The 20991-nt window shown below is 51.2% G+C and overlaps 1 protein-coding gene and 1 long non-coding RNA gene across 4 annotated transcripts; one reads left to right on the top strand and one right to left on the bottom strand.

Annotated features, from left to right (window-relative positions):
* Positions 1-9269: 9269 nt before the first annotated feature.
* On the bottom strand, positions 9270-13882 carry LOC139829202 (uncharacterized). The gene is made up of 3 exons (XR_011741580.1): positions 13826-13882; positions 13399-13500; positions 9270-12647 (listed from the first exon to the last, which is right to left on the bottom strand). It is a non-coding gene; the product is annotated as an uncharacterized lncRNA (long non-coding RNA).
* On the top strand, positions 10896-19583 carry SLC32A1 (solute carrier family 32 member 1). 3 transcript variants are annotated; one of them, XR_011741579.1, is made up of 4 exons: positions 10896-11012; positions 15283-16074; positions 16843-18884; positions 19342-19583. XR_011741579.1 is itself a non-coding variant. In XM_065849846.2 (3 exons), exons 2-3 carry the CDS (start codon positions 15697-15699, stop codon positions 18028-18030), a joined length of 1566 nt encoding a protein of 521 aa, XP_065705918.2. In that variant the 5' UTR covers positions 10896-11012; positions 15283-15696; the 3' UTR covers positions 18031-19004. The 3 variants fall into 3 exon arrangements, 2 of the variants coding, with proteins under 2 accessions (XP_065705918.2, XP_065705919.2); XM_065849846.2 differs by lacking the exon at positions 19342-19583 and having other exon boundaries at positions 16843-19004; XM_065849847.2 differs by lacking the exons at positions 10896-11012; positions 19342-19583 and adding an exon at positions 11450-12104 and having other exon boundaries at positions 16843-19004.
* The last annotated feature ends 1408 nt before the right edge of the window (positions 19584-20991 follow it).

Here is a 20991-nt window from a genome sequence, read left to right as displayed (position 1 = left end):
AAATGAGGTTTAGTGTTCCCATTTCTTGAATAGACATGCTGAGACAGGAAAAAAAAAAGGGTGTTTTGCCTTTTATGAATATGGGGTTTTTCTTATCTGTAAATATATAGGGCAGTCTTCCTAATTGTCCAGAGCTTTTCCTTTCCTAAGTTGATGTCTAGAAATCACTTTTCACCTATAACCGACAAAGCAGAAAGTTTTGAAAGGCAGGAAATATCCCACTGGTCCAGCATTTCCCCAGCCATCGGCTCTTATTTAAATAAGACCTGGACCTTTGACTTTCCACATTGCCACTTTTTCACCCTGGCTCCTTTTATAAAGGAAGCACAAAAACTGAGGGTTATTGGCTGACCTTGCAAACGTTGACTTCAACAAGCACGTTTGCTACCTCGCATCTTCAGCTCCAGAAGATCCACACTTGTGAATCTGATGTTGGCCATTAAATCAGCTGATGGAAACTTCTTTGCTAGTCTCTCTCTTTTCCAGCTGATGAGATATTGCACCTGACCCTTTTTCTTGTTATTTTTTCCTGGATATTCTGTAGCTAAGTGCAAGACAGACTCTTGGAAAGACAGATGCTGATCGGTGCGATTTGCAGTAGCTGCGAGTGTCTCCTCTGGGCACAGCAGAGCCTCTGTAGTAGAGGGATTTTAATGGCATTAAGCAAGTAGACATCCCTGGGCAAGTAGGTGAATATTCCCATGCACATCTGTGCAGAAGTTTCTAAATGTCTATAACTACAAATATTTAATCCTCCATTTTATAACTTGCTTATTTTGGTGTCTCAGTCGGGGGTGGTGGCAATCGCCTCAACCACGGGAATGTGCACGGGAAGAGGTTACAGTGCCTTCAAATGCTCTGCTTTTTCCTTACAGCGTAATACAACTGGAAAAGGACACCAAAGGCTCCAGTTCAGACTGGGTGGGTGCTGCGAGTAGGGCAGGGAAAATGGTGTCCTTGGGGACGGGCTGCTCTGTACAGAGCATCTCAGAATGCCTAAGCAAAATCTCATCTCTGCCCTTAAAATAAGGGGAAGCGGGGAGACAGGGAGTGAAATGTGCAGTACACCTTTTTGCACAGACAGTTTTTTCTGGGGTGATTATCACATTGTTTGCCACCATATATTGTGACGTTCAGCACAAACTTGAATGTTACGCTGTAACTTGACCCCCCCCCAAGTCTGGTCTCCACTGTGAATGCTGTCACACCACCAATATTTGCGTTTTAACTGGGATTAGTTGCACGTGCAAATCTCCTTAGGTATGAGAAGCGCAGAATAAGAGTTGTAGCTGTGCAAAGTATGTCAGGAAAGAAACTGTACAAGTGTATGTGATGGAGGTTCCCTTATCAGGTGAGCAGCACTGGCAGATGTGTCCTTCTGGGACCTGCCAGATCAGGGAATGGCAGAAATGATGGCGTGCACTGAACAAAGGAGATAAGGCAAAGAATAATTCCCCATTGCCTCCTATCTACATCATCGCAGCCCCTCGGTCTGTGTACACCGAACATTTGGCGGTCCGTCACAACAATACCCGCGCCGCGTATCAGCGGCACGACAAAATGTTCTGGGTTCATTGCTCTGAATATCCTCAGCTCAACTGTTTTGAAAGGCGTGAGCTGGAGCCGGCTGTTCCTCTGTTATTGGCCCCCAAAGAGCAACCTAATTCACTGAGTAAAGGGGCAACTGCAATAGGGATGGATGGATGTGGATGGGTGGCTGTACCTCCAGTATCTGCCCAGTAACCGGCAGGAAAGTGTCACAGAGAGAATCTAAGGGCAGCAAATAAATGTAACTCCATGGGAGGGAAAAAAAATAAATAGAAATCTGCTGTAGCCACTATATTCATATATATAGCAGTTACCTCTATATGCAGAGCATCCCTATACATTTTGCTACCTCCACGTTTTAAAAGGCAATTAATTTTATTATGGCTCAGGCAATAAACTGTCCTCTTTCACAGCGCAGTACTCTACCGAAGGGGGTGTGCCCATCCAGAAATACCTCTTTACAACCTCAGGCATTTGTTTTGTTGATGCAAATCACACATTAGAGGCACAGAACGGCAGTTCCCCAGTCTCCTGGTGGGCACAGGGACGTGCTCTGGTTGTGCAGCTGGATGCAAACCACAACTCGTCGTGTGCCTGCTCAAGCGTAGGAAACGTACGGGGGTTGTAAATTCAAAGCTGACGAAATCTGTGTGAGGTGTTAAAGGTCCAAACAGTAAAACACATTTGAGCTTTGAATTTTCTTCACCATCACATTGCAGGGCACCTCTGAGCGGTGTTCCAGTTACTGACAGCAGACTGCTGGGGAGGAGAAGGGGGAAACACAGCTATTATACAGGTAAGTATATTGATACTATTGATGATGCAAGCAGAAATCCCACGGTGATGGAAAGGAGGGTTGAGAACATCTGTAAGTAGCTTCCTGGAATGCTGGCACTGTCTGCAGACTTTCATGTTGCCATTACACTGATTGTACAGCAATGTGGTCTGTGAGGTTCACAGAAAAACAGCAGTTTGCAAGCGACACGGACATACAGGTCACCTTCATTAAGTTTCAGAGTAAACACCGCACAGGGATGAAGGTGGCAGTTGACAGTGCTCAAAGAACAGTGAAAGAGATTACTTTTAGGCGTTGCGATGATTTCAGAAAGGTGAAAATGAATCTCTCCCTCGACCCAGCTGTGTGTTGTTAACTGACACCTTTAACAATGTGCTTTTACTCCTGGTGTTGTTGCAGCTGAGACTCTTCGGCAGCTCCCTGTGTGTGATGTCTGTGCTCAGGTCCATGTGGGACATCTCAGCAAAATGAGACTGCTCTCCTGGGCACACCGGCAAATGAGTGAGCCTTGTGCATTTACAGGCGTAAATTTGGCAATGGAACTGAGCGGAGAAGCAAGGAGAGGATTCCTGCCCTGTTTCCAGTGGCAGATTCCACCTCACAGCTGGTAAACCCTCCCTCCATCCTTCCTCAGAGTGTTACCCAGCGAGCTCCCGCACGTTCCTCATGTAGGGCTGCAGATGGTGGCCAGAGATGCGTCCTCACCTGTGCGTGAGTCTGTCTTGTGTCACTGGTGAGTGGAAGGGGCTGAGCCCGGGGTTGAGGACAAGGCACACAGGTAGAAAAAACCTTCTGTGCTTTTGTCTTTTCCATTTCCTGCCTTTTCCTTGTGTTCAGTTTTGGGCCCCTCACTAAAGGAGGGACATTGAGGTGCTGGAGCGAGTTCAGAGAAGAGGATGAGGCTGGTGAAGGGTTTGGAGCACAAGTGTGATGGGAGCAGCTGAGGGACCTGGGGGTTCAGCTGGAGAACAGGAGCTGAGGGGAGATGTTCTGATCTCTGAACTGCCTGAAAGGAGCTTGGAGCATGGAGGGGGTTGGTCTCGGAAGTATCAAGTGATAGGATGAGAGGAAATGCCCTTGAGTTGTGCGAGGGAAGGTCCGGATTGGATATTGGGAAAAATTTCTGGCTGGAAAGGGCTGTCAGGCATTGGAACAGGCTGCTCAGGGCAGTGGTGGAGTCACCATCCCTTGAGGGGTCTAAAATATGAGGAGATGAGGTTCTTAGGAAAGTTGGGTTATGGTTGAACTCAATTATCTTAATGGTCTCTTGCAATCAAAATGATTCTACGATTGACACGAGTATGGAGTCTGGCCCCATGTCATGACCACCTTTCAGAGCACTGTACGGGGTGGCTTGAAGGCACCTCCTGATGCTTTTGAACCATCAGGTGTCCAGCAGTGATGCTGGAAGCTGACAACTCTTGTTGCATGACAGGATGAGGCCGGGGGTATCTGCTGAGCTCTGAGCGACGCTGCAGGAACCCACTTGCTGCAGTTGTCTGTCCATAGCGTGACAGCTTCTGTGGTCTGACCTGACACCCCTCACCCCTGGTTTGTCACCTTGCCACTGCCTTGGCTTGCACTCACGCACCATGGGGCATCTCTGTAAATGCTGCTGCTTAAGCAGGTTTAGCTTCTATTTCAAGCCATAAAAGCTGTGTATAGGGCTCAAATCTCAGGCTAATGCTGATGTCCAGAAATATTAGGCTAAAGCAATGCTTTTCTGGGCTATCACTAAAGCATAGATTTAAAGCCTGGCAAGGTTTTGTGTGTGTGTGCTGGTAAAATGGCATTCATGCTAACTGAAAATCAAAAGAAATGGTCTCAGCGTAACAAGGAAGCAGGAAAAACAGAGAGAGAGATACAGATTTTGATCAAAAAATAGAACTTTGATTCTTACAAAGCCCCGAATGAGACACAGGAGGGGCAAATATTTGTTCTGGTGCTGACCTTCTCAGGCAAACAGTGCGCCAGGCCCTGCGGGGCTGGGGGAGCGAGAAATCACCCGCGGCCAAACAAGGCTGGAGAGCTCAGGGGAGCTGGGATGAATTTCCCAAATTCCAGCACAGTGAGGAGCCCTTATCTGGATGAATGCACCCAAAAAACACCCTTGGTTTTTCAGGGTAAGGTCTGTCCGAAGCAGCCCAGCCTTTCCCCACCTGGCACTGGCTGCGGGAGGGGAGGTACCAGCGCAGGTCTGGGGCATCATCAGGGGCAGTTTGGGGGGGCAGCTCTTCCTTAGCAAATTGCTTTAAATCCATAGCACAATGACTGAAGAAACGCATAAACGGCGACTTAGCAGATAGGGAAGAGCAGCTTAGTAGAAAATGAGGCAAATACATAATTCTTGAAGAATAAGAAGCTCTTTTGCACAACTGATAAAACAATTGCTCTTACTCAGATATGCTATAAACTTTACAAAGCTTAGAAGAGAAGCAACCCCCTGGGTTAACAGTTTTTCTTCCAGTAGCAACATAGATTCATTTTTGCAGCTACTCAGTGGTGCTCGAGAGAGATGAATTCATTTCCAATGTGAGTCTAGGCTTGAAATTCAAGCATATTTTCAGCATACGTGTAATTTCCTGAGTGTGAGGGGTCCTGCTGTCTCAGCTACAGAATAGTTTCAGTGTTTTGAGGTGAAAAACGATCTTCTAACAAAACTCAGTAGAATTTGCTGTTCCATCACACTAAGAAGCTGATCTTGGTGATGTCTGTGCCTGCAAGGGCACGGCTCTGCTGTCAGGTGGGGAAAGGCGCTCGCCTGAGCTGGCCACGCTCTAGGATCAATTACTGATTTTCCCTACAGCTCCAAAGGGTGATTGTTTTTCCTTCTACCTTGAATGAGTATCTGGGGGATGACGGCAGCCACCAAAGCGGGGGTAGCTCTGATCTCTGCCCAACCTGGAGGTTAGGACAGGTTTAAGATGGTAAGGAGGAAGACTACCCAGGAGAGGCACTGGGTTAATGGGGTGTGAGTTACGAGTTCTGGTCTCTTCATCACAGCCCTTCTCATCCTGAGATCATCCCAGAGCCAAGCCAGCGTCTTTATTGTGGGCAGCTGATCACCTCCATAATGATGCCATTTGTGACTAATCTTCCAGGATTAAAAATGAACTGTAGCCGCTGCGGCTTCCACCTTTGCCGCATAGCAACGAGAGCAGAAAGTCAATTAATTACCTTCTTGCTGGAATCCAGGGGCCCTTTCGTCCTCAGCTCAGCCGAGTGTGTAATGGAAAAGGGAGCGAGGCAGGCTGCGGCCGGCCGGCTGGGAATTGCACGACAAAGTGAAAGATGAGCGCTGGGAAAAGAGGAGAGGAGGGTGCTGGGGGGAAATCCTCATCCTACAGGTTCATTAGGGGAAAAAAAAAAAGCCACTGATTACACAATTTTTGCCTGGTTTCGCTGCTGTCAGCCCGAGTGATGGTTCTGCAGACATCCCTGTCTCCTTGCAGGGCAGTGTCTGAGCTTTGGGGATGTGGCTGATCTGCTCTGAACTCCTCCCCGCTTTGGATCTGGGTTTTCGAGAAGCTTCTTTCAGTGACAGTCACTTTTTGGCTGCCACAGCCTCTCACGTTGTCCCAGAGAGATGTCACGCAGCAGCTGATGCCAGACCTCTGGTTGCTCTGAGAGCTGGTTTCAAAGGTGACTGGTTTACTATTCTTTCAGATGGCTTTCTACAGTGAAAGTTAATGGAAAAATCATTTTAAAGGTTGAATTGCCTCAAAAAGATTTGTCTGATGGGTACAAGCACAATCGAGAAACCCTGGGTGATGGCCTGAACAGAGGTGCTACTTCTAGAGTCTTGTCCATAATTTGTGGACTTACAAGGTCATGTTCAGCCCTCCCAGGCTGGGACTCAGTGAGCAGAACCCTGTTCTGAGTGAAAATGGAAAAATGAAAGAAGACAAAATAATATTTTAATGTCCATTTATCAGATCTGACAGCTTCAGACCCCTCAGTAATTACCTGTTAATGAGAGCAAGCCAATGTTTTCTTTGGCCCCTCAGGTTTAGCAGTCCCAGGCCACCTCATGTGGGTTAGGAGTGGGGACATCAGGAATGACACCTCCTGGGGCAGAGAAGACGTGCCAGTGGAAGGGGAGGATGAACTGGGGTGTGCACAAACCTCCAGCATGGGCAGTGCTGGGGGAGGCAGAGCCCGCAGGTCAGGAGGGGATGGATCCCTGTGGAGGTGGCAGCTGGGGAGCTGTTAGAGGGAATGTCTGAGGGAAACTGGGCATTGGATGGTCAGAAAGGCATCCTGGTTTGTAGGAGGAGTTAAACCTAGGGAGACCATGGAAAGTGAGAGCCTCTAGTTTAACTTGACCTTCAGAGACTTCTGTCCTGCTACCAGCTGGGATGTGAGCTGAACCAGCTTCTTCTCCCAACTAACAAGTGACAGGATGAGAGGAAATGGCCTCAAGTTGCACCAGGGGAGGTTTAGATTGGATATTAGGAAAAATTTCTTCCCAGGAAGGGCTGTGGGGCATTGGAACAGGCTGCCCAGGGCAGTGCTGGAGTCACCGGCCCTGGAGGGGTTTAAAAGGTGTATAGATGAAGCTCTTCGGGACACGGTTTAGTGCTAGAGTTAGGTTATGGTTGGACTCGATGATCTTAAAGGTCTCTTCTAACCAAAATGATTCTATGATTTATCTACAGTGACAAAACTTTGCTTATTGAAATGGGAACAAGAAACCTTAGTCTCTGTTCTCCTGCACAAGCTGGTAGAGTCTGGGATCCCAGGTGGTCATGGGGGATTCGTACCACATAAAGGAGATTTTGGCAAAATAAATCCTCCAGCTTCACCAGCCACAGACCTCTGTCATGGCAAGGAGGACGCTGGTTCCTCTTGAAGAGCTCGAGCAGGTGCCGTGCTCAGTTCTCAGCCTAGCAGCACCTACAAGTCTTGAGGAGCAAGTCCTGAGGATCTTCTACCCCATGCAATCACTAAAACATGTTTGATTAATAAGCTGATCCTAAGATCAGGTGATTTACTATTGGAAGAGAGTTTCTGAATCACAGTCCTGCTCTCAGACCGCCCAACTCTCTCCTTTCCCAGGCTCACAGTGGAGAAGCAGTAACTTTAATTCTTATTAGTAATTTATCTCAGCCACAGGTTGTGTGTGTGCAGGGGGAGGTAATCACAGAGCTACCTTCCCTGCTGTTTTTTTCCTGAGGTTTTACACTCTCCAAATTTCTTCTTTCATAAATCAAATTAACTAAATTGCTTAAGAAGTACTTTTCTATTAAAAGAAGATAATATTATCACACCAAAAGATTTACTATGAGAACTGTCTGTGTAATAGTAATACTTTGAGTTTACGGGCTGTTCTCTTCAAAGTTTAAAGGCTTTGAACATGCTTAAGACTTCTCTGTGGAATGAATATTCTGGCATGGATTTAGAGAGGTACAAACTGAAGTGCTAATGGATGAGTAGTTACGAAGGTGGATAAAATATTGGTTACTGTATTTGCTGAAGACCTTTGGATTTCTGTGCAGAGCAGGAGTGGTAGCTGGAGTCTGGTGGACGTTCATTGCCAGGACAATTTCTGTTTGTCCTAATGATTTAGGCCCAAACATATATATGTAATAAAGTGCTAAACTACAGTTTTCTGCAAGGGGTAAGGTGGAAGTTAGATGTGTATGTACCCATTGTTCCTGTCTCTTTATGACTTCATTTATCGTGTCTGAAAGGCAGAATATTAGTGCTTCCCACCAGGGTGGTGGCACCAGGAATAGGATGCAGCCATCCCCATGGGAAGCCCAGACACCACTGGGCTGGGATTCAGCATCCCCCGCGTGGGAGCTCTTCATTTCTCAGCTCTCTTGAAGGTAAGAGTAGAGTATTTTTGCCTGGTTTTGCAGCTGCAAGGAGGTACCTGTCATGATGAATACAGATATGTATACATATGTCTATTTATATACATGTGCATATATGGTATTTTTTACATTGGGGAATATTACACTACATGAAAGAAGAAAAGCCATTCTGCAATAGTCTGGTCTCCCCAGTGTGCGGTTAATGCCAAAACCTCCCAGGGCTGCCTCAATTCCTTTGGTGCTTCTGGACAAGTGACTGCTCACCTGGTCCTGAGGACAATAAAAATTACCCCATCCCAGTTTTGCTAATCTAAAGTGCTGTCACAAAAGCTTTCCAGATCAGGCTGTTTACTAAAATATATAGAAATACTACATTTAGACCATCATGAATACGTGCTGCCCCTGTGACCAGACCCAGAGTGAGCGCAGAGGAGCTGATCTGCTGCCCCGTTGTATGGAGGATGAGACCCTTGGCAGAGGTAGGATGCAAGACTGAATTAAGACACTGAGATTAGCTGATCTCTTTGAGCTGCATAAGAACTAAGCAGGTTCTCTATGTAACCCTATTTCTTTGCATTTACACTGTTAGTCCCAGGGAGACTGGTTCTCCCTGATCCCAAGTCCCCTTCTGGATGCAAAAACCTGGTGCTCTCACCTTCCTTGGGCTATACCATGTTTTCCCAGTGCTGTGCATTGAGTTGAAAGAGAACAACATGTTTGCAGCTTTTCTGCAAAAAGATGGGGTTTTTTTCCTTTATTTTTCTAAGAGCAGGACTCTACCTGCACTGCAAAGCAAAGGAAACCGAGTCAAGTGCAGCAGCCGGTGCTCACCCACAGGCACCAGCATCTCGGTAGCCAGCAGCGGGCACACGGAGGATGCGCAAACACCAGCACAAGGTGAGGTTTTCTGTCTCACCCTCCCCAGTAGCAGCTCTGATGTGGGCTGAGCTGTCTATCCCTTTGGATCAAGCAATGACGTACCTGGCTTTGCCCTTCGTTTTTCCTTATGCCATGGTGACAGCCTCACGCGGCGTTTTCAACGGTTCAGGTTTTGGCTGTATCCTTTATGTAGGTTTTATTTTTAGTCTTTAGCAAAGTCCAGCACGCAGAGGCTGCCCATGCAAATTCTGCCTCTTCAAATAGCAGCCTTGTGTATGAGGCTTCAGAGACCCCGACTGCAATTTTGCCGGTAGGACCAGTTTAGATGTTCCCTGTTTGTGTCACCAAAATACTGAGCATGGTTCTGTTAAAGGAATATACACAAGCATGTGCCTGCAGCCTTCCCTTACCAGCCTTGGCTAAATTGCCAGAAATGTCACAAAGCGTGGGCCAGGTTTTCCTGATGTGCTGCTCTTGGTTTTCGGATGGGGCTGGGAGAAGCGTGCAAGAGATGTGAGTAACCGTCTGCGTCATCAGCGTGCCCTGATCAGAAACCAAGGCAAAACGGAGGAAAATGGACAGATGGGGGATGGACCTGGCTGAGATTGAGCCCTCCTGACACAAAACACCCCAAAGGCGAGCTGGCTGCCAGTGCCATCCCTCTGCTCTGAGGGGCCTTTCCTCACTGCCTGCATCATTTAGAGAGAGAAGGACTCTATATGCAAGTTGACCTTAATTGGTATCTACGAAGTACGCACTTCCCTAGTCCATAACAACTTCCTGTGAAATACAATATCATGTACATATATGAATATTTAATTTGACAGTGATGAAGCTCAATATATAAAGTCAGTGAGAATTCTGTTAAGCTCATGGGAACAATTCTGCTTGCATAGTGAGCTGGGGATTTGGCATCACAAGTAAGCAATGGCTATCACTTAATTTTTATGTCAACAATAAAGATGAACTCCAAGTTAAATTTAATTCCAACCTATCGGAAGTATATTTGAGAACATGTGGTCAAATTGCAAATTAATTTTTAGTTCATAGATTATAATGGTTTATCAGAGCTCTTCCCTTCTGGGAAATGAAAATCATAGAAAATGATGTATAAATTGTGTCCCAAATTACAGATCAGAAGTTGTCTATTTTAGGAATAATGAGGCTAAATCAAGATGCCTTTATTTAGTTTCCATATATTCCTCAGGTGAATTTTCTTATTGCAATTCACGTTAATCTAAAATGATGTTATTTACAGCCTTTTATATGCTCTGTCTTTGTTTTACGTCTCTATAATTTAGGCAGCCATTTTGTGCTTGGGAAAAAAATTAAAGAGAGGACATCCTTTGCGGGCTTTGCTTTTGGATTTTACTCTGTTACGGTTACCTTACCCCAAAATATCTGTCACTCTGGCTACAACTGTCTTTGTCTCGAACGCCGTACTGCGCACAAATCCAGCCTCGATATCCAGAGGACAAACTGAACAGCAGCTTGTATGAGAACCGATTCTGTATCCAGTGTTTTCCCTTTATCCCCTAAATGCTGAGAGCAAGCTCTAAACAGGGACCAGGAGGAGACGGTGTAGCCCAAGGCAGGGGTGTTTGCTGTGCTATGCTGGGGCTGATTTTTTGGGGCGTTTCCAGGGTGCTGTGCTGCAAACTGCAGCCCTTCTTCCCCCCTAAACCCTCCTCACCCTGCACCGCAGACTGACACCGCTGCCTTTCCCTTCCCTGCCCTCCCGAAATTCCCAGAGCTATTAACTAGGTCACGGGAGCTGGTCCCAATCCAGCAGTTTATCTAATTGCCTTTTTATAGTATATTGTGCGACTCTTTATTATCCTGTCAGCGTTCCCCTGCGCAGTGCCGGAGCGGGGATGAGGAGGCAGAGCTGGGATGAAGCTCGCTGTCGCGCAGCCACTCGTGTTCGGGAGCGGAGGATGAGTTGGTGCATCTCGGATGCTGCGGGGATGGTAAGGACCTGGGCAAGGAACCCAGGAGCTGCTTTTAGCAATGGCTGAGGGCAAGGTGGACCACTCCTGAGTCTTACCAGCCCATCTCTGGGTACGCACTGTGTGTCTGGGACGGGTGGCTGCTCCTCTGAGAACGAGTGTCTGGGCTGACCTGTGCTAGGTCTGCACTGGGCAAGCTGGTCCTTGGGCAGACGTGGCCAGGGAAGAGTCTTGGCTGATTAGGCAGGAGGTGCCCCCCTGGCTTTCCCATCTCTGCAGGTTTGCTGACAAAGCCCAGCAACAGGTTTTAGGGGTGTGCACAAATTTTGCGGCATAAGCAAGGGGGCTGTGCAGGAGCGATTGGGAGGATACACACTTTCATTTGGACGCCCACGTTTTTTCTGAGTATTACAGGATGATGAGGCTGAGCACGCAGGAATTGCAGGTCCCCTTTTTTCGTACAGACACAATTCGCAGCACAGTGTGTTTGAGGCAGTCCAGAGCCCACCAAAGCCCATGCGAACCAAATTCTTTGGGGTTTGGGAGCCTCACTGAGCAGAGAAGTAGGAGTGACGCTTGTCTTGCTCCCAAATAATTGCACCTTCATGCAGCTGCTTCTGCACTGTGCCACCCAGCAGCCTGGAGAGGGGCTGTTGGCAAGAGCTGTAGAAAGGCAGCCCATTCGGGGCTGACCTTTCCTGCCTGCCTTAAATGATTTTTTGAGCATGAATAGCTCTTTTCCCTCAGTTTATTAATCAGAAGACCCAGTCACGACTCCTCAGAGCCTGCTCTGTGAAGATAAGGCAGAGTGACTCCTCTGGCTGCATCTGCCGGTGCCTGGGGAGGATGAGGGGGACTGGGGGAGCTGTTTCCCCGCAGGAGCAGGGCTGCGCACCCCCAGGGCTGTCCGAGGGGGGACGGGACCCTCTGCCCGCCCCGGGGAGTGGCTGCAGAAAAAGCAGTTTGGACCAGAAACCCCCAACGTCAGCCCCGGGCAGAGGGGAGGGCTCCGGTTCGTCTGCAGACTCGCTCTATCTTTTTAGCTTCATCAGAAAATGATTTGCAGCTCAAACGTCGTTCCCTCCCCGCGAGAGCCGTTAACCTTTGGATAAGGTTTGGCACCGTTATCCTGCTTGGGTTAATTAGGAGTTAGGGAGAGTCCAGGAGTGACGCGGCTGCCTCCATCCCTCTCTCCCTCCATCCATCCCTCCCTCCATCCCTTCATCCATCCCTCCACCCCCCTCCCTGCTCCCCCACTCCGGCTCCCCGGCGGCGCTGCGGGCGGCGATGGGGAGAGCAGCAGCGGTAAATGTCCCTACCCTCCTCTTCCATGTCTCCGGGCTTCTCTTCCCTCTCTTCCTCCGTCTTTTCCCTCTGTTTCCCCCCCTCTCGCCCCCACTCTTTCGGTGTGCTTTATCCACGGTTTAGCCGCGAGTAGAAGTTCGGGGAGGGGGGTGTCTTTTGTCTTTTTTCTTTCTTTTTTCAGCCGTGGATATATAAAGTCTTTTTCTTTCTCCTTTGGAAACGGGACAGGAACGACCCGCCGTCCCGGGGGCAGAGGAGGGATCCCTGGGGAGGTGTTTCTAGCAAGACCGGGTCCGGCAGGGTGGGGGGTCCCAGGTGCGCCCCCTAAGAGGGGGGCGCAGGCTCAGCTTCCTGGTGTTAGAACCGGGTGTGGAATTATCGAGTGGGCACAGAAACACCTCCGGAACCCTCCACTCCCCCATCTCCAGCATCCCCCGGATCTGCTGCAGCCCCCGAACTCTCCTATATTCCCCGCACCCCTCAGGCTTCTGTTCTCCCCGGTGTCTGCAGAGGCTGGGCAGGCAGCCGCTGCTTGGCCGGGGGTGTTGGGGTGATGGGTCCGTCGGGCAAGGAGGGGGCACTGCCGCATCCAGCAGCGGAAAACAAAAGAATATCCCCTGTCCACGGGGCACCCCGCCCGGATAAACGGTCCGAGACCGCAAGCGGGGATGGGGGGGTCCCACGGCCCACGCAGGGAGCCCCTGCCCCGGGGTACGACCCTCTGCCCTGGTCCCGAGGAAAAGGACTTATTTTCAATCTCCTTGTAATTTTTAAGGATTTTTTTGATGTTGTTTGGATTTGGTTTGGTGGGGCTTTTAAATTTAGTTTGGGTTTTTTTTGTTTGTTTTTATTGCATATTTTTCGTAAGAGGTGCCTCCCGAGCCCAGCACATCCCTAGCACCCTAACAACAAAAAGCCCATCTCCTCCACCCTTGGCATGATGCCGGTGTCTGGGATCCCCTGGCATGGAGGGGTGCTGGGGGGGGACCGCACTGGGGCTGCAGCTGTGTCCTAGCGGCCCCCAGCCGGGCAGGACCGAGGGTTGGGGTGCCGGGGCAGGGGAGGGAATGTGCCAGGGCGATTTTATGAAATATTCACGCACCAGACAGCGGTTTGGGTGAATTGTCGTTCCTCCCTGATGCCCCCTGCAGCCTCCAGAAATAGGTCTCCTTCGCGTCTTCTTTCACAACGAACTTGTCTTAGGCTGAATTAAAAATAAAATAAAACTTAAAATTATAATAATTAATAACAATAATAAATCGTTGAATTAACCTCCCCAAATGATCATCGTAGCCGTCGTTTTCCAGAACTGTCAAGAGGTGAAACGGCGGCTGCGGTAGCCGAGGTGATGGCCCCAGCCCCCGGCGTCCTCCCCCGGTTGATTTTCATCCTCCCGGTTGATTTTCATCCCCCTGGTTCAGCCCCAGCCCCCCCCGGCCCTGCCGCGGCCCCGGCTACGGGCAGGACGCTGCTAAACCCGGGGCGAATACGAGCCCCGCTTGGCTTTCTCGACCTATTTGTGCACTGACATGTTATAATTACGCCGCAAAGCCAAGGATGTGCTTCGTTCAGCCGCCTTCCTCCCCTCGCAGGGGAGGAGTTGCTATAAAAAAGCCTAATTTTTTTTGGGGGGGTCCGTCTGTCGGAGCAGCCCCCGTCGCGCCCAGAGCAGCGACCGAAAGACCCCCTTAGGGATAAAGACCCCCAGGGATATTAATATATAAATATAGATAAATATTTATATATTATATGGGGTATTTTTACGGATTTCATCTGCTTTGCACCCAATTTCCTTTCAGATTCTGGCGGGGGGGGAAAATGTATTTAAGGTTTCGTTCCCACGTCTGCTCGGTGCCGCATTCCCACCTGCACTCGTAGCCCGAGCGCTCCCTTCCCTCTCCCTGCTCCTTAAAAACGATATTAGGAAATAATCTAGCGCTGGTTTTTCCGCCTATCTGTAGTAAAAAAAAAAAAAAATGTCCTTTTTTTACCTTCCAAAGCAGCAAACGAAACACAGATTCCCCACCTCCTTCAAGGACTATCTATATTTTTTAATAAAACAACGATGCAAACGATGTCCTCGCAGCAGAGGCGGACGTGCCCTCACACACAACCCCAAAATGCCAACACTCCTCCTGCCACCCGGTGCTTGTCTTTGCCGTAGCACAAGACAGGAATTTCTCGTTGCCGTTGTTTGTCGTGTTGGCTGCTCACCTCGGAAATATTTTAAATAAAGAAAAAACCCTAGGGCTTTTAAATTACAACGAAGTATAATCGTTTGAAAGCAAAACGAATATATATATATATATTTAAGAAAGGAGATTCTCTAAATTAAATGTTGGGGGGCAAGGGGAGAGAGCCGCAGCCGAGCACCCCCGCAGGGTGTCCCGCAGCTGCATGGCGGTGCCGGAGCGTTTCGGGGACAGAGCCGCTGCCCCCCCCGGCTACCAGTCCCGGCCGGGAACAGGGAACCCGTTCCCCTCCCGTTTTGGAGCACACAGATGACAGGAATCATTGCAGAGCCCGAAACGCGGGTTCCCTGTGCGCGATTTCCGCACAGCGTTGTGCTCCTCAGCGATGGCAGGATACGCTGCCCCCGCTGATGTCCCCAGTCTCCAAAGGGGCCGCACGTTTTGGGGGGCAGAAAAAGAAAAAAGAGGAGGTGCGAGGAGGAAAATTCCGTTAAGAACCAGTCGAGAACCGCCTGTCCGCCCCTTCAATGGAGGCTCTTTTGTTTCTCCGTGGGGAAGGGGCTGGCGGCCGGAGGCCCGAGGCGCGGGTGTTGGGCAGGGTGTGGGGCAGGGTGGGCAGCGCAGGGGCTGCGGAGCCGGCGGGGGGGGAATGTCCGCGCTGCGGCGATGCTGGAGGGGCCCGGCAGGCGTGGGTGGGGAAGGGGTGGGGGGAGAAGGTTGGGCTTGGCCGGGGAGGCTGGTACCTCCCCCAGAAATGCAGCAATTCTCTCCCCTCTCCCTCTTCTCTCCGCGAGGTGGGTGCACTGCGATGGAGACGCGGCGAGCTCTGCCAGGGGCTTGCGCTGCCCGTCTGGTGACAGCCACCGGCTGCTGACAGCCTCCCCCCACCAATTCCCGCCCGACTTGCCCCCCGATCCCGCAACAGGGGCCGGCGGAGAGGCGCGGAGCAGCGCGGAGCAGAGCGGAGCGGGCGGCGGAGCGGGCGGGCCCGCACCTCCCGCCGCGGTGTCATGCCCCTGGGCACCCCGGCGCGGAGCCGCCCGAACTGCGCCGGGACTCGGAGGTAGCGGCTCGGAGGAGCCCCCAGCAGCGGCCACAGCCCCTCGCCGGGCGCGGAGGTCCCGTCCGCCGCCCCGCCGCTCCCTCGCCCCGTCGGGTCTCTCCGTCCCCAAGGGTCACCGAGCAGCGGAGTTACCCGAGCAGCCACCATGGCCACCCTCCTCCGCAGCAAGCTTTCCAACGTGGCCACCTCGGTGTCCAACAAGTCCCAGGCGAAGATGAGCGGCATGTTCGCCAGGATGGGCTTCCAGGCGGCCACCGATGAGGAGGCGGTGGGCTTCGCCCACTGCGACGACCTGGACATGGAGCATCGGCAGGGGCTGCAGATGGACATCCTCAAGTCCGAGGGTGGCGAGGAGGGCGGCGAAACCCCCCTGGAAGGGGACATCCACTACCAGCGGGACGGCACCGGTCCCCTGCCGCCCTCCGCCTCCAAGGACGCGGGCGTCTGCTCGGAGTTCTCCGGGCAGGGCAAGCCCAAGATCACGGCCTGGGAGGCGGGCTGGAACGTCACCAACGCCATCCAGGTACGACCGCCACCGTCGGGCACCGGGGGAGCGCTCCCCGGCCCCGCTCCCAGCCCACCGGCAACCCCGGGGTGATGGCAAACCCGCTTCGGGGAAAGAAAAAAAAGGGGGGGGGAGGAGAGAGAGAAAGAAAAAAAAAGGGAAAATAATAATAAAAAGAAATAAAAATATATGGGAAGGACAGGGGGAAAATAGAAGAAAAAAAAAAAAGAGGAAAAAAGAGAGAAAAACAAAAAGAAAAAAAACGGAAAAGAAAAAGCCCCAAACCTGGTTTTCTCTGCTTTTTCCCCCACCACTGGAATACAGAGCCAGGGAGGGGCACTGGGCCCCAAACTCATCCTGCTGCACCTTGCCGTGTATCCTGGGGGGTGACGGGAGACCCTGGGGAGGGCCTGGGGCGGCAGTGGGGCTGCACCGGGGTGCACTGAGAGGGGCTGGGGACAGAGAGAGTAGAGGCTGGGGCACAGCCCAGGCGCCAAAACTGTTCTGGCTGCTGCAGGGTGAGATGCTGTGGGTGTACAGGTGTGATTGTGGGGGTGTTATTGCGGGGGGTGGTACGTCAGAGAGGAAACGGCGGGGGGTGTAATCGTGTGTGGCCGCAAGTGCGTGGCGTGACTGTGTGACCGATTGAGTGGGTGTGATGGTGTGCAACCGAGACAGCGAGTGTGCATGTGACTGCGACTGTGCGACTGCGTGTGCCCGGGTACGGGCGCCTGCGGGTCCCCTCCGTGAGACGCGCAACACGGTTTCCATTTTGTCTCTTTCTAGGGGATGTTTGTTCTGGGCCTGCCCTATGCCATCCTTCATGGTGGATATCTAGGACTCTTTTTAATAATTTTTGCTGCAGTGGTTTGCTGCTACACTGGGAAAATCCTTATTGCCTGTCTTTATGAAGAGAACGAGGATGGGGAGATAGTCAGGGTGAGAGACTCCTACGTGGACATAGCGAACGCGTGCTGCGCGCCCCGCTTCCCCACCCTCGGCGGCAGAATCGTGAATGTGGCTCAGATCATTGAACTGGTCATGACCTGCATTCTCTATGTGGTAGTCAGTGGGAACCTGATGTACAACAGCTTCCCCAACTTGCCCGTCTCCCAGAAGTCATGGTCCATCATTGCCACGGCAGTGCTACTGCCTTGTGCGTTCTTGAAGAACCTCAAGGCAGTCTCCAAGTTCAGCTTGCTCTGCACATTAGCCCATTTTGTGATCAACATCTTGGTGATCGCCTACTGCCTCTCCAGGGCACGCGACTGGGCCTGGGACAAAGTCAAGTTTTACATTGATGTGAAGAAGTTTCCCATCTCCATTGGCATCATTGTCTTCAGCTACACCTCTCAGATCTTTCTGCCCTCCTTGGAGGGGAACATGCAGAACCCCAAGGAGTTTCATTGCATGATGAACTGGACTCACATAGCAGCTTGCATCCTTAAGGGACTCTTTGCCTTGGTCGCCTACCTGACCTGGGCTGACGAGACCAAGGAAGTAATTACAGACAACTTGCCATCCACCATTAGGGCAGTAGTCAACATCTTCTTGGTGGCCAAAGCCTTGCTCTCATACCCCTTGCCGTTCTTTGCGGCTGTGGAAGTCCTGGAGCGGTCCCTTTTCCAAGATGGAAACAGGGCCTTCTTCCCCAACTGCTACGGCGGTGATGGGCGGCTCAAATCCTGGGGCCTCACCCTCCGATGTGCCCTGGTAGTTTTCACCCTGCTCATGGCTATCTATGTCCCACATTTTGCCCTCCTGATGGGTCTCACTGGGAGCCTCACAGGTGCAGGGCTCTGTTTCCTGCTCCCCAGTCTTTTCCACCTCAAACTCTTGTGGAGGAAGCTTTTGTGGCACCATGTCTTCTTTGATGTCGCCATTTTCGTCATAGGTGGTATCTGCAGTGTTTCTGGGTTCATCCACTCTTTGGAAGGCCTCATAGAGGCCTTCAGAACCAACGCTGAAGACTAAGGAGGGGCCAGAGCCGGTTGCAGTAAGAGAATCGCATCGAACATCCACATAGCCAAATAATTCTGCATCCCTTTAATGGAAAGAGTCATTATTTTCGTTACGTGCATCCAACAAATTCTATGTCATAGAATCTGCAAATTAAAGGAAATAAGAAGATATGAACGTGTCCACCCTGCCATCTTTTTAAATAAGCTAAGAGTTAAATATATTTTTTTGTTATTTAGAATTTTTTGAAGGAAAATGTCTGGTGCCCCATCCCTATCTCCTCACTTGTTGCCTGAAGCTTGGCTCCCCGCAACTGACCTGTTGGGAAAGAGTCGCAGTTTTCAATACTCCTTACAGATATGCAATTCGGTGTTTCAGGAGCTGAAACACAGGTGCCGATCCAACGGGACTGGGTTACCGCGCTCACAGACGGAAGCAAACCAGCCGTGGGTGCTGGGAGCAGGGACCTTCATTTTACACTGTGTGAGATGGATGTAGATGAGACCCAGATTGTACGACCAGCCCAACAAGTCCAAGCAGCGGCTGATGACCAGTGATGCCAATTACCTGCAATGTTTACACCGTAGTCACATAGATGTCAGGACTGCTTAATTCTTCCATCCAAATTCACACCGAGGAATGGCACTTCCCATCAGCTACAATATTTTGTCTCTGGTTGAAATTGCAGACCTGGAGTCCACTTCTCGGTGACTTTTGTTTTGTTTCAACGATCGTTATTTCTAAATTATCAAAAGTTAAAAAAAAAAATATAATATATTGTTGGATTTGATGTCGTTCAGGATACAGGAACAGAATTACGACACAATTCATTCTGTGCAATCTACCAGATCCGTGGAGCTGTTTCCAATGTACGTGTGGTGTCATTGTGGTAAATAAGATGAAAAATGTATATCAGAAAAAAAAAATCTATCTTTAACATATAATGTGGTACATAAATATATCAAACAATAAAGAGAAAACATAGTCGATGAGGCTGGCCTGGTTCGTGGGGGGCTTCAGAGGAGCTGGGCAGGGGCAGAGGGAGGTTTATCCTCAGTGATGGTGGGATTAAGCTGTTTGCAAGAGGCAGGACACATATTTTGAGAATGGGTCGTTCTACAGTTGAGGGGGTTGCTTTCAACCCCCACTCCCCACAACTTTGCTTTACTCCCGTAGTGCTCACGTTCTAGGGATGGATGGAGTTTACAGATTTTTGTTCTTGTGAAGGAGAGGAAAAAACCCTCACAAACTAACAAATGCAGTGGAGCGGGGGGGAAATAAACGAAATAAGGGGCTTGAACCGAATTAACTCTGCCCTACCCACAGGTGTGGAGCGTCGGATTGATCCCCGCGGCGGGGGCGGTCGCCCCCAACCCCATGACGGAAACCACCTCGATTTACACCGATTTGAAAGCCACAACAACTAATTCGTTGTCTGCTCAATACGGCTGCACAGCGGGGCTGGGGGGGTACGAGACACCCACCGACAGCACTCCCGCAGCCCGGGCACAGCAAAGGTCCCCGTGGGGCTCCTTTTGTTGCCCCTAAATCATGTCGACCCCCGGTAGGGGCTGAGGATCGTCCCACCACCGCCTGGCCGGAGCTGGCGGAGCTGCCCCTCGACGGCAGCGGCAGCTCCGCAATGCGGTACCCAGGGGTGGGAGGCGGGGGGGGTTGGACAAGCCGGGGAAAGGGGCTGCGGGTAGGAGGAGGTGATACTCCTTCCCAGAGAAAACAGCATTTCGGGCGGTTTCCCGGGCAGCCTCCGAAAGGAAAGCGCCGGGAAGCTGTGGAGTTTATTCTGCATCGGGACAGTGATCTGTTGTGCCGTGGGTGGGCATCGCGGTGGGGTGCTTGCCCCATGGATTAGCTGCGTTTCCCTCCTTGCTGGACCTCTCTTTTTGGAGGGATGCAGCTCTGCCCCATCCCCATTCTCAACCTCACCCCCATCTTCATCCCTGTCCTCATCATCCTCATCCCCATCTTCATCCCCATCCCTATCCGCTTTCCCATCCCCATCCTCATCATCCCTATCTCCGCCTCCATCCCGGTGAGGTGACCCGTGATCACCCGTCGCTCCGGCAGGCACCGGCAGCCGAAGCTGCCCTCACCCCCTGCCCGCCCCCGGCGCTGCCTGCTCGGTCCCCCCTGCGAGGGCCGCCCGGGGTCTCGCTGGCGGCGCAGCGCCCTCGCCCGACGGCGCGTCCTGGCCCGGAGCCACCGCACCGACCGGCCCGGGAAGCGGGGAGACAGCCCGGCCGGGGGGCTGAGCGAGCAGCTTCTCTTTCATGGCTGCCGGCTGCTTTCTCTTCTGCCCCGAGCTCTGTGTTCCAGCTCTGTTTTCTCCCCAGGGTGCTGAGAAGGGACCAGTAGGGGTGGAGATCCAGCCCCCCTTCTCCCTGCCCTGTGTAGGGCTGAGATAACCTCTTGGGTCCTGGAGAACAGAGGAACCCTCGGAGGTTAATGCACATCTGTGGTTTGCAAATGCTTTGCATGTGGTGGTTTGAGGATCCTTTTCTCTCTGTGTTCCCTGTTTGGATTGCAGGAGGCACAGGGATGCCGCCAGGACAGCTGCCATGCCGCAGTGGGAGGGCAGCTTGCTCGCCTCTCCTTGCGGGCAGCTGCCTGTGCCTGGATGCGGGATGCTCACCAGCTGATCTCTCCCATGCCTTTGTGTTTTTCAGGGGCCAAAGGTTCTCTGGTTCAGGGCTTGTGATGATGGAAACCATTTTATGAAGCTTTAACTTTGCAGAGGTTTTAAACCTAATTCAGCATTTCCCCCCCCCTTGTGAACAGAAACAGCTCCTGCTTTGAGTGTATTTGGGGCTCTAAGATGATTTGTGCCTTTCTTGTGATAGCAGGGGGAAAGCGAGGGCAGCCAAGGGCTCCTCGCTCTGCCCCTACCCCAGTCCTCAGGGTGCAGAGCAGGGGACCAGAAGCAGAATGTCCCCTCAGTCCATGCAAGGGCACCTCAAA

This window comes from Patagioenas fasciata, chromosome 16 (genome assembly GCF_037038585.1).
Source record: "Patagioenas fasciata isolate bPatFas1 chromosome 16, bPatFas1.hap1, whole genome shotgun sequence".
Classification (NCBI taxonomy): Eukaryota; Metazoa; Chordata; class Aves; order Columbiformes; family Columbidae; genus Patagioenas; species Patagioenas fasciata.
The sequence above is the reverse complement of the archived record's forward strand: the minus strand, read 5'-3'. Positions and strand labels throughout refer to the sequence as shown.